The sequence below is a fragment of the Penaeus vannamei genome, chromosome 12, assembly GCF_042767895.1.
Source record: "Penaeus vannamei isolate JL-2024 chromosome 12, ASM4276789v1, whole genome shotgun sequence".
Taxonomy (NCBI): Eukaryota; Metazoa; Arthropoda; class Malacostraca; order Decapoda; family Penaeidae; genus Penaeus; species Penaeus vannamei.
The window spans coordinates 36,902,633-36,917,632 of NC_091560.1; the positions used below are offsets into that span (position 1 = coordinate 36,902,633).

At 46.2% G+C, this 15,000-nt stretch overlaps 1 protein-coding gene across 8 annotated transcripts in view; it reads right to left on the reverse strand.

Moving 5' to 3' along the window:
- The window catches only part of LOC113800412 (ubiquitin-conjugating enzyme E2 W), a 165,014-nt gene that overhangs the window by 27,220 nt on the left and 122,794 nt on the right, over positions 1 to 15,000 (reverse strand). Inside the window, exon 1 of one of the 8 annotated variants that reach the window (XM_027351179.2) lies at positions 6,113 to 6,456. The exons of 6 other annotated variants lie outside the window; for them this stretch is intronic. In XM_027351179.2, coding sequence (XP_027206980.1) covers positions 6,113 to 6,256 — 144 coding nt within the window. In that variant the 5' untranslated portion in view covers positions 6,257 to 6,456. Of the gene's footprint in view, positions 1 to 2,762; positions 2,849 to 6,112; positions 6,457 to 15,000 lie in introns of those variants that run through there. One more of the 8 variants, XM_070128256.1, reaches the window with a different exon arrangement.

Below are 15,000 nucleotides of genomic sequence, written 5' to 3' on the forward strand. Positions count from 1 at the left end.
GTCTCTCACGCTCTTTTATACTTTTCCCTCTCTTTTGGATTCTCTTTTATATTGTCTCTGTCTCTGACTCTGTCTGTTTCTCTTTGTTCCTAGATATCCGTTTTTCTCTCTGTCTGTCTGTCTCTCACGCTCTTTTCTACTTTTCCACTTCTTTTCGATTCTCTTTTATTTTGTCTCTGTCTCTGACTCTGTCTGCCTCTCTTTGTTCCTAGCTATCCGTATCTCCGACTCCGTTTCTCTCCCTTTTCTTCTTTACCCTCTCTCTTCTCTTTTCATTTATTCTCCCTGTCGCTGTCAGCCTGTCTGTCTCTCTTTCTCTCCTCCCCCCTCCTCTCTCTCTCTTTCTCTCCTTCTCCCCCTCTTTCTCTTTCCTTCTCCCTCCCTCCCTCTCTCTCTCCTCACTATATATACTTCTCCCTCCCTCCATCCCTCTCTCTCTCTTTCCACTCGCCCCCTTCCTCTACTTTATCCTGTAACTCGAAATTACACCTTGCCTTACGGTCTTTATCAATTCTCATTAACCGTATTTCTCTTCCTTTATTTTCTTAATTTGTTTGTTTCTTTCTTACTTTCTCATTTCTTTTCTTAATTTCTCCTTTTTCTTATCTCTTTTCCTTTTCTTAGTTTCCTGTCCGGTTACTTTTCTTAATTTCTCCTTTTTCTCGTCTCTTTTCTTGCTTTCCTATTCGGTTTCCTTTTTAAATGTCTCCCTTTTCCTTCCTATCCTTCATTCCCACTTTAAAGACGCATACGTAGCTCTTCCTGTCGAGATGCGAGCGAAGGTGGGCGAAGGGAGGGGGCAGGGGGCGTGGGGAGTGTGAGGGGGGAGGGGCTAGGGCAAGGGGAAGGTGGAAGAGCGTGGGGAGGGGGAAGTGCGGAGGAGATTGGGAAGTGGGGAGGGGGATGGGGAAGGGGATGGGCGTGGAAAAGGGGCGTGGGGCGTGGAAGTGGGGAAGGGGGAGGGGCGTGAGAAGCCGGCTTTAACGCGCTTAGCACCCATGCAGATGGGGACGGGGCAATGACTTAATCAAGTTGCGTGTATCTAGCACTCCAGGGAGACTGCTCGCACCTGGCGGCCGCTGGGGAGGGAGAGGAAGAGGGGGAAGGGGAAGGAAGAGGGATAGGAGGAGGGGTGGAGGGGGAAGGGGATGGGAGAGGGATAGGAGAAAGATAGAAGGATAGGAGGAAGAGACGAGAAGGAAGGCGATGGGAGAGGGATAAGAGAAAGAAAGGAGGGGGAAGGGATAGGGATAGGAGGAGAGGGTAGAGGAAGAGCAGAATTGGTAGGGTAGGAGCAGGGAGATGGAATGAAAGGGACGAAAAATGGGGAGATGGAGGAGAATGAAAGGGAGAGGGGGAGGGGGAATTGAAGAGCAAGGAAGGTAAGATGTAGGAAAAGGAAAGCTGGGAGAGGTTGGAAGAAGGAGAGAGGTAGAAGAGCGAGAAGAGGGAGGGGGGGGGGGTTATGAGGAGAGTATGAGGATGGGGTGCAGGGACCGGGCCTGGGGGAGAGGGACAGGTGGGCATCTCTCCCGCGAGCCTGTCTTCTTAACATTAATTAGCCCCCGGCCAGCACGTGTGGATGTAACGGCCACTTTGCTTTTTTACCTGTTTCTTTATAGCTCCATCTATACTGTTCGTCTTGTTTTTCGTTCTCTATGCCTCTGCTTCTCTTACTCTCTTCCTCACCCATTCTGCCTTTGTCTTCTGTTTATCTTGCCTTTCTCTGTATGTATCTCGATTTCGTTCTCTTTCTCTCTCACAAACTACTCCCTCCCTCTCCCTTTCCCCTCTCTACCTGGTTCCCCTTTCCCCTCTCTCACCCAAACACGCACACACAGTCAAGGTCGGACAAATAATGTATTTGTCCAATTGCCTATATCTATACAGACATGCCATCTGTCACTATCTCTTTATCTCGATTTTTTTTTTACCAACATTCACATCCCACTTTCACACCTGCTCGCAAACTCGAACCTCGTGTGTTTCCACATTTATTCTATTTCATCTATTTTTGTATAAAAAAGTAGTGATGTGTAATTTCCATTTATTATAGTAACCGCGCGGGATGATTCCCCAATGTCCGATGAAGTTTCGTTCACATCCACAACGCTTTTAATTGTTGTTTACATCCATTTCGTTCACATCGACCTCGTTCCCGATTCCGGTATCACATCCGAATCGTTTTATAATATGTTACAAAGCTCCAACAACATCGGGGTATTGATGATACACGGTCTGGTGTGCATGCAAATGAATATGTAAGATCTAAATGAGATGTATTATATTGTTCATTATGCGCCATCACGTCAGTCTAACGGTGGTTCCCCAAATGGATACGCGAAGGGGATAGAGACCTTTCGTTTATATTAATCTAACGAATATGTTGATCTCAATTTTGGATCGTATTGGCTTTACAAAGTTTAATATTGTACACCACTCGGTTGAAAGTCAAAGGTATGAACAATACAGTTAACCTAGCAGCTCGGTTTAATGTTACAAGGTCCTGTTCACGCAGCTAGTTTTTATCTAAATGTTTATTAAGATTTGATAAAACGTTTATACTGTTGATATAAAATAAACTTACCAAGTTTATTTCTCCCTGTTATCTATGCTTCAAATAGAACTATCAGTAAAACCATACAGTCCAAAGCTTAGCCTAAATGTAGGAACCGCTAACGTACGAAAATAAACATTTTGACGTAGGCTGCAACCAAACACACCCATGCGAATGCTATACACACAAAAACAACAACTGTTACCTCTTGCATCTGCGAGTGAATTACCCTCTTTGCCAAGAAAATCAAGCACCAAGAAGCAATATGCAATTCTGTCACTCCACGGTATACTGCACTGCCAGATGTATTTCTAGCCGTGTGCCAATTTGACTTCTTCGGACCGTGCGCAAATTTTGTTTATTCGGACCGCGTGCACATTTCAGTGCTTTTGGCCGTGTGCAATTTTCCTTTTTTTTCCCTTCGAGTCACGTGACAATCTCACTATCTTACAAAATCCCTGTGTCGATTATATTAAAATGAGAGATAAATAGACAGATAAACGGAGAGAAACAGAAACAGAGATGCAAAGAGGAAGAACGAGAAAACTATCCCGAAGAAAAAACAACCCGTAACAAGGAAGGAGATAAAAGTGAAGAGAGAAGAAAGAAAAAGAGAAAAGAGAGAAAACAGAAAAGACATAAAAGAGAAAACAGAGAAACGAGATAAAAAAGAGAAAACAAAAAAGACAAAAGAGAAAACAGAAAAGACAAAAGAGAAAACAGAGAAAAGAGATAAGAAAAAAAGAGAGAAAACAGAAAAGACATAAAATAGAAAAGAGAGAAAACAGAGAGAAGAGAAAATACAGAAAAGACATAAACGAAGGAGAAATGAAAGGGAAACACAAAATAAACAGAGAACCAGAGCAGAAAGCGCTTTCGTATTGATTCCCCGACCCCCCCACCCCACCCCCACCCCCCAGACGGCGCGAAGGCCCAGGATCCGCGACATTGCAACTCTCCTTCCCCTAATTAGCCGACTGACCGTGTGCCTGATTAGCTATTCATGCGCCTCGGTGGGCAAGCGGTGACTCGTTCAGAACCACCCGGACGGCTTGCTTGGGCTTGCGCTCTCGTGGGACTCCCGGATCACTCATTACTACAAAGGACAAAACCCGGACGGCTTGCTTTGGCTTGCGCTCTCGTGGGACTCCCGGATCACCCGTTACTACTGTGGGGGGGGGGGGGGGGGGGGTGATGCGCCGTCGATCGCTATTTGATAGAATCGTTTAATTAGCAGATTTCGTCTTCGTCAGGGTGGGGGGGAGGGGAGGGGATAGTGAAATGGAGGGAAGGAAGGGGAGAGAACGATAAAGTGAAAGCTGGAGAAAATAAAATAAAAGAAAGGAGAAGAGAGAAAAGGAGAGAAATATATAAAAAGTAAAAGAAACAAGAAAAAGAAACTATGAGAAAGAGAAACGTAGAAATAAAGATAAAGATAAAGGGAGAGAGATAGAAATAGATATAGAGATAGAGAGAAAGACAGACAGACAAAGAGAGAGAGAGAAAGGGCTAGATAAAGACAAAGAGAGTGATAAAGAGAGAAAGAGCCAGACAAACATACAAAGAGAGAGAGAGAGAAGGAGCGAGACATCCATCCATTCATCCATCCATCCAACAACTATGCTCTTCCATCGGCCCTTTTGCCTATCCATCAGCAATCCTCACAGAATAGACGGCTATACTATCCAGGCGGGAGAAAGAACCTTTGCGCCTACTCTGCAAAACGTGTTATATTCTAAAACAGTGAACTTGAGTGTAGCGGAAGAAAAAAAAACGTTATAAATAATTATGGCATGATTATAAAAAAAAGAAATAATGATGATAATAATAATAATAATAATAATAATAATAATAATAATAAAAATGATAATGAGGATATTAAGTACAATGATGATGATGATAATAAAATCAATAATAATAAAAATCATGGAAATTATAATGATAATGATTACAATTATAATAATTTACAGTAATAATGATGATGATAATAATAAAAATGCTAATGATAGCAATAATAATAATAATGATAATAAATATAATAATAATAACACTAATGCAATAATACGAATAACACTAATAATAATAATAATAATAATAATAATAATAATAATAATAATAATGATGATAATGATAAAAAAAATAATGATGATGATGATGATGGCGATGATAATAATAATAATAATAATAATAATAAAATAACAATAACAATAATAATAACAATAACAATAATAACAATAATAATGATGACAACAATGGTGATGATGCACCCACAATTTCGATGCTACAACGATGAAATTCGCAGGCACACCCAGCCCGTGGCAACGCTGAATCTAAGCACTGTCATCGCCGTATTTCATTTCACGACCGAATTATGTGACGCTGAATTGGCGATACTGTCACAGTCCGCACTAAATCAGACGTAGGGTTTATTGTGCCATGTATTGTGACGTGGTGCGAGACAAAGGACATTCGCGCTGTGTGTTGCAGGTACGTGTTGCAGGTATGGTGTTGTGAATAGAGTTGTGAGCATGGTGTATATATATATAACATCTGAGGGATTTGGTTTACAGCAATTAAGGGATAACGAGGTGTTTCATTAAAGGGCTGTGTGTAACGACGGCATTCCGTGTCTTTTGTACTAAAACATAAAACTGTTGCGCGGTGAGCTGTGAAGACTTTGTGTACGCTTTAACACACATATTCTACGGCAGAATCAAAAGCCCAGCAAAATATACAAAAACATGGTACTTCGCCATAAAAATCAGTGAGTGCATAAAAGGTTAAAATGCAGATGAAGATTGCGTGTGGCGTTTACAGAATCATGGTTTTATGGCAGCCACGGTAGCAGAATGCCATATGTAACATGGATTTTAAATGGAAATACATTTTTGTCGTAATAAACGCAAACTGCAGAAATATTACTTGTAAGCTACCAATAGTTTTCAAGTCATTTATGTACCAGAAAGCGCAGAATGCGATTAAGGTACAGTAATGCTAACGAAATAAGAAAGACAAAGAAAATGCATTTCAGATTACGATTAATGATCAGATGAATGAAATGAATGAAGAGAAATGAAAAAATAACAAGAGAAGCAAAAAGAAAAAAAATAGATACTAGAGGAAGTGGGTGCGAAAACAAAGGCAGAGCAAATAAAGGGGAAAAAAATGGAAAATGACAAATCCAGGAAGTGCAAAGGAGGGAGATCAAGGAAAAGGCAAGACGGGACCCTGCATCTCCCTTTGCATGTGTGGCAGCATTCCCCGGGACGAGGGTGGCAACAGCACCGTCCCATGCCGTGACCGAGACCTTGCGCTCACAATGGCAACGTTTCTACTTCCTCAAAAAACGTTTTAGGGCCACCTTGGTGCACGCGGAAGGCCGTCGAGCGCCAGATGCATTGAATGCCGACAGAGCCACATGGGCTGCTGGCTCACGAAGGGCGGCGATGCACGCGAGATAAGGGAGCATCCGCGGAGGGCAGTCGTCAGCCCCGCCGGCTCCAAGGGCACGGCGCCTCGCCCGAACAGACAGCCATCCAGACGCAGTGACATTACCTGCCATCGGGTGTTGTCGAGCACGTGTTTTCCGGCACTGCTTGTGGACGTCTTGGCGGTGGCGGCTGTGGCCTTGGCGGCGCTCTGGCCGCTGGACTTGGCCGCCGTGGACGTCTTGTGGCCCAACTTTGTGAACATAGGCATCTTGCGGCCTTGGGGGACGGCACCGCTGGACAGAGTGAGGTCAGCCCGGGTCACGCACAGCTGGAACAGGTCGAAGGCGCGAGCGGGCAAGAAGTATTCCCGAGGAGCACACCCACCCACCACAGCACCACCCCGCACCCACAATCTCGCATGGGATACTGAACCCACACGGCCGCCCGCATGGACGACACCCGAGGCAGCATCTCGCCCCCCGCTCGCCCCCTCCCCAACATCAACATGGACTCGCAACCCTCGCTCTCCGCCAATCGGCGCCCACTATCGATTCCAGGGAATGCTAGGAAGCGGCGCCGATTGGCCGGCGCGCGCGACGTCACGAGCCCCAAGAACGTGGGACTGCGCTAACTCCGCCCACCGCTCGCTTTGTTTATTGATCACACACGCACAACACACGACACTCGCGGAGTTGTCGGCTCAGGTTTAGAGCATTAAGGGCCTCCGGAGGGAGACGAATGACCAAAAGCTGCGAGTTAAGCGCTCGTGAGAGGCTTCTTCGGGGCGCCGGCCATCGCCACCTGCCTGCCGCGTCACCCGCGCGCCCGCCCGCCCGCACCCACACGTCTTCCGGGGTCGGGCGGGATGCTCCGGGGAAAATACGAACCGGCACCGCCTCTCCTCGCGCTCGTAAGCGGTGCTAACGAACTAACGATACGTGCGAGGACCGTCAGGACCCCACGGGACGCCCAACCTGCCCCGAGGAACCGACGGGCCGCGGGCGCCGCAGGGGTAAAGGGTCGTTGTTGCAATCATCATTGCCATTTCAACAGTCGACACTGATTCCCACTCACCACGTGGCTCAGCTCGATTATGTATGCAGTGGGATCCGATCCTATCAGCCGAATGCGGCCGGGGATCAGCTGTTCCGAATCAGCTGTTGTTTAAATCAGCTGTTATGAATCCGCTCTTTTCTAATCGTGGCCACAATGGTGAAAGAATCAAGATAAAGAATTACTAAAAGAATGCAAAGCCACCTACAGATAAAATAGGAAAAATATATCGAATTAACTTTCATAACTGATTTAGAACTCAAAACCTGGTTAAAAGCCCATGAATCTAAACTGATAATAAACAAGAAATAAACATTACAATATTGCCCCCTTTCATGGACTTACAGCTAGAAAGATGTCCGGGATATAACTTCATCACATCATTTAAATGGCTTGGAAAATTGCTCTAATTTGTTCCTACAAATTCACGTAAAATTCTTTGTGTTTGGATTGAAGAACTGGAATTCACAGTGCTTTGAGATAAAAGGATTGTGTGTGAATGTGTCTACACACACACACACACACACACACACACACACACACACACACACACACACACACACACACACACACACACACACACACACACACACACACACATGTACACATACTCACACATACACATGCACACACACACACACACACACACACACACACACACACACACACACACACACACACACACACACACACGTGCGCACGCACACACGCACACAATACCTTATTAACATTTCCATCTCCCTCCTTCCTTCTCTCTCCGTCCCTTCTGCCTTCCCTTCCTCCCAACCTCCAGCCTTTGCTTCCTCCTTCGCTCCTCTTGCATTCCATCGCCTCACCCTTCCCCTTTCTCCTCCTCTCTTCCTCCCTCTTTCCTTTTGCTTCTTCACTTCTTCTCTTCCTCTTTTCCCCTGCATCACATCCACCTTTCTTCCTTCTCCTCATCCCTCCTTCGATCCTTTCTTCCTTTCCAATCTCCCTCTCCCTCCCCTTCTCCCTTCACTCCACTTCCTCCTTCTCTATTCCTTCCTTGCCTTTTCCTTTCTCTTTATACCGTTCCATCTCTTTACCTTCTTTTTCTCCCTTTCTCTCTCTCCCTCCCCCTCCATTTCCTCCCTCCGTCCCTCTCTCTCCCTCTCCCTCTTTCCGTCTCTCCACCTCCTTCCTCCTCTTTCCCTCCGTCCCTCTCCCCCTTTCCCTCCATTCGTCCTTTCCTCCCTCTATCTCCCTCTCCCTTCCCCTCCCTTGCACCCTCCTCCTCTTTTCCTCCGTCCCTTTCCCCTCCCCCTCTCCCCCTAGTCTCCTTCTCTTTCCATTTCCATCCTTGCTTCCCTCTCTCTCCCTTTACCTCCCTCCCTCCCGCCTTCCATCTCTTCCCCCCCCTCCTTCGGCCCTTTCCTCCCCCTCCCTCCCGCCCTCCTTCCCTTCCCTTCCCTCTGTCCCTCTCCTTCCCTTTCTCTCCCTCCCTCCCAGTCTTTCCCTCTATCTCCCTACCTCCGTCCCTCTCCTTCCCTCCCGCCCTCCTACCCTCTTCCTCCCTCCTTCCCGCCCTTCTTTCCCTCCCTCTCCTTCCCTTTCCCTCCCTCCCTCCTTCCCTTTCCCTCCCCCTCCTTCGGTCCCTCCCTCCCTCTCCCTCCTTCCCTCCCTCCCTCCCTCCCCAATCAAAGAAAGCCACCCTCTCCCAAAGTCACGTCGAGGGATATGACTTCATTTCGACTGGTCTGGCGATTCTTGTTATCCTTTGCGAGTGTATTCTATCATTCGGATTTATCTGTTCGTCTGTCCATTCATAATAACGAGCAATTTGATGGATTTTGGCGGGACCTGCAGAAGAACGAGGACAGAAACCCGGAGAGGATTTAATCAGAGTTTTATATCTATCGCTTTCTGCAGTAATAAAGCATTTAAAACGGTGTTGAATTGCCATTTAAAAAATACGAAGAGAAAATTTCCTTGCGTCCGGGGTTTGGCATCCGCAAAGAAGGATATTCCCACTTGCCTATTTATTCTGATTCATCCTTTATTCACTCCATTTTATCATCATCATTCTTACGATGATAGCACTGCTTCCTTTCCCTCTCAACACGACCATTTTCATCGGGTTCGGGGATAACTCTTCTAATCCGAGAATATTTGCGCGAATGGGTGAGTGAGTGTGGACTGGATTTCCGTCCGAGCAGTAAAATTCACGGAAAACGAACTCAAAGAGGAAAACCGTCTTACGTCGGTGCTTGAGTTGACTTCACGAGGCCGGAGTTGACTGCTTTCTGGGAGGCGAAGTACGACACTTTCTTTCCCTTTCGATTTTGCTTCGCCTGATGACGAACTCTTGGCGAGATAGACCTTGATGTGTGTCAACGTGTGTGTATGCATACACACACACACACACACACACACACACACACACACACACACACACACACACATACACACACACACACACACACACACACACACACACATATATATATATATATATATATATATATATATATATATATATATATATAGAGAGAGAGAGAGAGAGAGAGAGAGAGAGAGAGAGAGAGATACATACATACATATACACACATACATATATACATTTACACACATATATACACACACACACACACACACACACACACACACACACACACACACACACACACACACACACACACACATATATATATATATATATATATATATATATATATACATATATATATATATATATATATATATATATATATATATATATATATATATATATATATATATAGAGAGAGAGAGAGAGAGAGAGAGAGAGAGAGAGAGAGAGAGAGAGAGAGAGAGAGAGAGGGATAGGTAGATATACACGTGTATGTATATGTGAGTGAGTGAGTGAGCATGTGTGTGGGTATGTGCGTGCGCGTCCGTGTCTGTTTGTGTATGCTTGTGCGTGTGTTTGAAAATCTGATATAAAATGTATAAACAAAATATGTATATATAAAACTAGAGCTATATCTGTATTTGCAATCATATCAGTTTATCTTTTTATACATCTATCAAATAAGCAAACACGTTTATCATAAACATAACAAAATCAATTAAAAAAACACAAATACAAACAACGTGTAACCTAACTCCATATCACAAAAATAACAAAACAACAACAACAACAACAGCAAAGTGTCAACAATTCGCGGCAAGGGCGAGCTAAAAATTTAACGTTGAAATCCGCAACTTTTTCGGGTCAAAAATTCTCCCGCCGAAATGTTGCGAACTTCCACGGAATATGAAAAAAAAAGTTTGTCATCTCTTGTCGCGGCTGCGTTTCATATTCAGTGATGTTGCTCTCTACTGGTTCGCAAGACTCCGGTGTTAATGGCTTAGATAATGGGTTGTCGCGACCGCTTCCATTTGTCAGCGATCCGAGTGGTTTTGTCAACCGAGGTCATACTCGAATATTCCTCATTTTAGTCCCAACGAATCAAGAATCAGTGCAATCTAATAAATAAAAGGAGCAACTGAGAGATTCATCCATGAAAAAAAAAACTTGATGGGACGGGGTTAGGGCAGAGCGGACAATCCAACAAACACGTGGTTTACGTACAACGGGCTCACCAAGCTATCCTCAAAATCTGGGAAAAAATCCAAACACCTTGATTAGCATCTGCGATTGAGTGCAAGGTGTGATTTTGCAACAAGGCTCATTATCCTGTCACTCTTCTACGGTTAATGAACTATGCGCCTGCAATTCACACGAGACAAGACTTAACACTTGATCGCCGCATACACCTTGGTCGCCGCGACACGTGACCCGCCATGACCGCTGCATGACCGGTCTTGCTCCCGCGAGTCATGCCCCCCTCGCCTCCGCTTCGAATCCGCCCCCAATCAAGCGCGCGTGCCGGGAAGTGAATGCTTCCTTATATGCGAGTCGGGCGACACGCCCCTCGAGCCTCGACGCTGCTCCTGCGCTTCCGTCATCCTTGTTGGCTTGTTTTCACGCCTCTTTCGCCTTGGCCTTCCCTCTGCCTCTCGCCCTGCCCTTCGCTCCGCCTTTCATCCTTTCCTTCGCCTTGCATTTCGTCGCCCCCTTCACCCTGTCCTTGACCCTCCTCTCCCTCGCCCCCACCCCTTCACAGCGCCCTCCTCTCTGGCCAGCGACTCTCGCCCTTCCATTCCCTTCCTCTACGGGAGGCGATAAGACATATCTCCCGTCCGTCTTTCCCCCCTTTTCACTTAATCAATTAGCTAAAGACTCATATCTCCATAGCGTCCCCTTCCATTCTCTCCCCGTTACACTCCCACCTTCTCAAAAAAAAAAAAAAGAGAGGTCTGTCTTCTAAGTTCCTGACGGAGGTTCATCATGTCACTCTTCGCCTCGCGGCATGTCTCCGGCGCGCTCTCGCATTCCCCCGCCATTAAGCTCCCCATTTGCAGCAGCTCGGCAGTGTTAAGGCGCGCTTCTCCCCCGCTACTGTGATGAAGAGCCCTCGCGGCCGGGGGACGTGGTAATGTGCTGTATATTTATATTAATGTACCTCCTTGGCATGTATATCTCTTTCTCCCCTTCCGTCCATCCCTTGTTTCTCTCTCTCCCCTTCTTGCTATTCCCGTACGTCTTTCTCTATTCTCTCTCTTTCATTCTCTCGATCTCTGTCTCACTGTCTCTCTCTTCCTCTATCACTCTCTCTCTTTCTCCTTCCATATACATTTTCATATTTCTTTCTCCCTCCACATCTCTTCCTCTCGTTCTCTCTACCGCCTTCATCTTTTTCTCTCTCCTTTCATCTCTCTCCTCTTTTCTCTCCCCTCTCTTCGTCCTCTCCCTCTCCCTCTCTCTTTCTCTCTCCTTTTCCCCTTCTCCCTCTAAGTTTTCTAAATGCTTTTTTACTGCTATTTGTAGACTTTGGAATAGATTGCCTGACTCTTAATCAACTCACATGTTTTTCTTACGTATATAGCTGTCTTTCTATTCTTTCTTAGCTGTGTCTTAACCTCCACTGACACCTTTGGTAGTATAAATCTCGTTTTTTCAGTGTAGCTCTTTATATAGCTTACTATAATGATAATAATAATAATAACTCCTCTCCTTGCTCTCTCCCCTTTTCCTCATATACCTAACTACCTTCCACCATCCTTTTTCTCTTCCCTCCCTTCCTCTCTCCTTCTCCGTATCGCTTTCCCCCCCTCTTTCTCTCTTCTTTTCCATCCCCCCCCCCTCTTTCTCTCTTCTTTTCCATCTCGCCCCCTCTTTCTCTCTTTCTCAGTATCGTCCTTTCCCTCCTCCTCCTCCTTCCCTCACCTATCCTATCACCCCCATCCTTCTCTCTACCTCTCTTTCCCTTTCCCTCCCACCCACACTAAGCCAAAACCCGGATAAGAGAACCCCCCTTCCCCTTCCCCTTCTTTTCCTCCTCTACCCTAAGCTGTTGCAACTTCCACCCCTCCCCCTTCCCCCTCCCCCCCCCCCCGCCCGTCGCCCATCGAGCCCCGTGTCCGCCGACCACAAAGCACCCGTGTTTGCGGTCTTAACACGGTGATTAATATGCATGGCTCGCGGTGGCGGCTGCGACGCTGCCCGGAATCTGATGAATGGATGTTTACCAAATGATCCTCCGGGATTACGCGGCGAACACTGGCTTAATCAGCGGGAGGTGACGGGCCCGCGCGCTCCGGAAGGGGGGGGGCGAGAGAGAGAGAGAGAGAGAGAGAGAGAGAGAGAGAGAGAGAGAGAGAGAGTGAGAGAGAGCGAGAGCGAAAGAGAGTGAGAGAGTGAGAGAGAGAGAGAGAGAGAAAGAAAGAAAGGGAAAGAAAGAGAAAGAAAGAGAAAGAAAGAAAGAGAAAGAAAGAGAAAGAAAGAGAAAGAAAGAGAGAGAGAGAGAGAGAGAGAGAGAGAGAGAGAGAGAGAGAGAGAGAGAGAGAGAGAGAGAGAAAGAGCGAGAGGGAGAGAGAGAGAAAGAGAGAGAGAAGAAAGAAAGAAAGAGAAAGAAAGAGAAAGAAAGAAGAACGAAAGAAAGAGAGAGAAAGAAAAGAGAGAGAGAGAAGAGAGAGAGAGAGAGAGAGAGAGAGAGAGAGAGAGAGAGAGAGAGAGAGAGAGAGAGAGAGAGAGAGAGAGAGAGAGAGAGAGAGAGAAAACGGAGAGGGGGAAAGGACCCAAAAATGCATCAAGTTCAGTACGTAGGCGAAATACAAAAATACGTCTCGAAAATGCGAAATTCGGAAGGTCGAAAATGCGAAATTCGGAAAGGCCAAGAACGCAGAATACGAATTCGAAACGTGAATATACACAGTTCGAAAATAAGAAACGCGAGAGAGTAGAGTTCTCAAGTCAGAAAGGCCGGGCTGCGCGTCCTCATGTTCAGCCGCCAGTTTGCGAAGAGAAAGCAAGAAAAGAAAGAAAAGAAAAAAAAAGAAAAAAAAGAAAAGAAAAGAAAAGAAAAGAAAAAAAAAAAAAAAAAAAAGCCAGTGTCAAGGTCAACCCGCGAACTGACGCGCGAAAAAATCGGATCTCATATCAAGTTCGTCGAGAGTTCCTTCCACTTGGGGAGATTCTTATCGCTATATTGCCTTATTTGAGCTTCCAGTTGACTCTGGGTTTCCGCTAGACAATAAAGAGACGTACCACAGCGTGTGCGGGGGAGGGTACAAGGCTCCCCCCTCTCTCTTCTTTTCCATCTCCCCCTTCTTTCTCTCTTTCTCTCTATCGCCTCTTCCCTCTCTCTTCTTTCTCTTTCTCTCTATCGCCTTTTCCCTCTCTCTTCTTTCTCTTTCTCTCTATCGCCTTTTCCCTCCTCCTCCCTCTCTCTTCTTTCTCTCTATCGCCTTTTCCCTCCTCCTCCCTCTCTCTTCTTTCCCATCTCTCCCTTCTTTCTCTCTTTCTCTCTATCGCCTTTTCCCTTCTCCTCCTCCCTCTCTCTTCTTTCCCATCTCTCCCTTCTTTCTCTCTTTCTCTCTATCGCCTTTTCCTTCCTCCTTCCTCTCTCTTCTTTCCCATCTATCCCTTCTTTCTCTCTTTCTCTCTATCGCCTTTTCCCTCCTCCTCCTCCCTCTTTCTTCTTTTCCATCTCTCCCTTCTTTCTCTCTTTCACTGTATCGGCTTTTCCCTCCTCCTCCCTCTCTCTGCTTTTCCATCTCCTCCTTCTTCCTCTCTTTCTCTCTATCGCCTTTTCTCTCCTTCTCCCTCTATCTTCCTTTCCATCTCCCCCTTCTTTCTCTCTTTCTCTCTATCGCCTTTTCCCTCCTCCTCCCTCTCTCTTCTTTTCCTTCTACCCCTTCTTTCTCTCTTTCTCTCTATCGCCTTTTCCCTCCTCCTCCCTCTCTCTGCTTTTCCATCTCCCTTTTCTTTCTCTCTTTCTCTATCGCCTCTTCCGTCCTCCGCCCGCTCTCTTCTTTTCCATCTCCCGCTTCTTTCTCTCTTTCTCTCTATCGCCTTTTCCTTCCTCGTCCCTCTCTCTTCTTTCCCATCTATCCCTTCTTTCTCTCTTTCTCTCTATCGCCTTTTCCCTCCTCCTCCTCCCTCTCTCTTCTTTCCCATCTGTCCCTTCTTTCTCTCTTTCTCTCTATCGCCTTTTCCCTCCTCCGCCTCCCTCTCTCTTCTTTCTCTCTTTCTCTCTATCGCCTTTTCCCTCCTCCTCCCTCTCTCTGCTTTTCCATCTCCCCTTTCTTTCTCTCTTTCTCTATCGCCTCTTCCCTCCTCCTCCCTCTCTTCTTTTCCATCTCCCCCTTCTTTATCTCTCTCTCTCTATCGCCTTTTCCTTCCTCCTTCCTCTCTCTTCTTTCCCATCTATCCCTTCTTTCTCTCTTTCTCTCTATCGCCTTTTCCCTCCTCCTCCTCCCTCTTTCTTCTTTTCCATCTCTCCCTTCTTTCTCTCTTTCACTGTATCGGCTTTTCCCTCCTCCTCCCTCTCTCTGCTTTTCCATCTCCCCTTTCTTTCTCTCTTTCTCTATCGCCTCTTCCGTCCTCCTCCCTCTCTCTTCTTTTCCATCTCC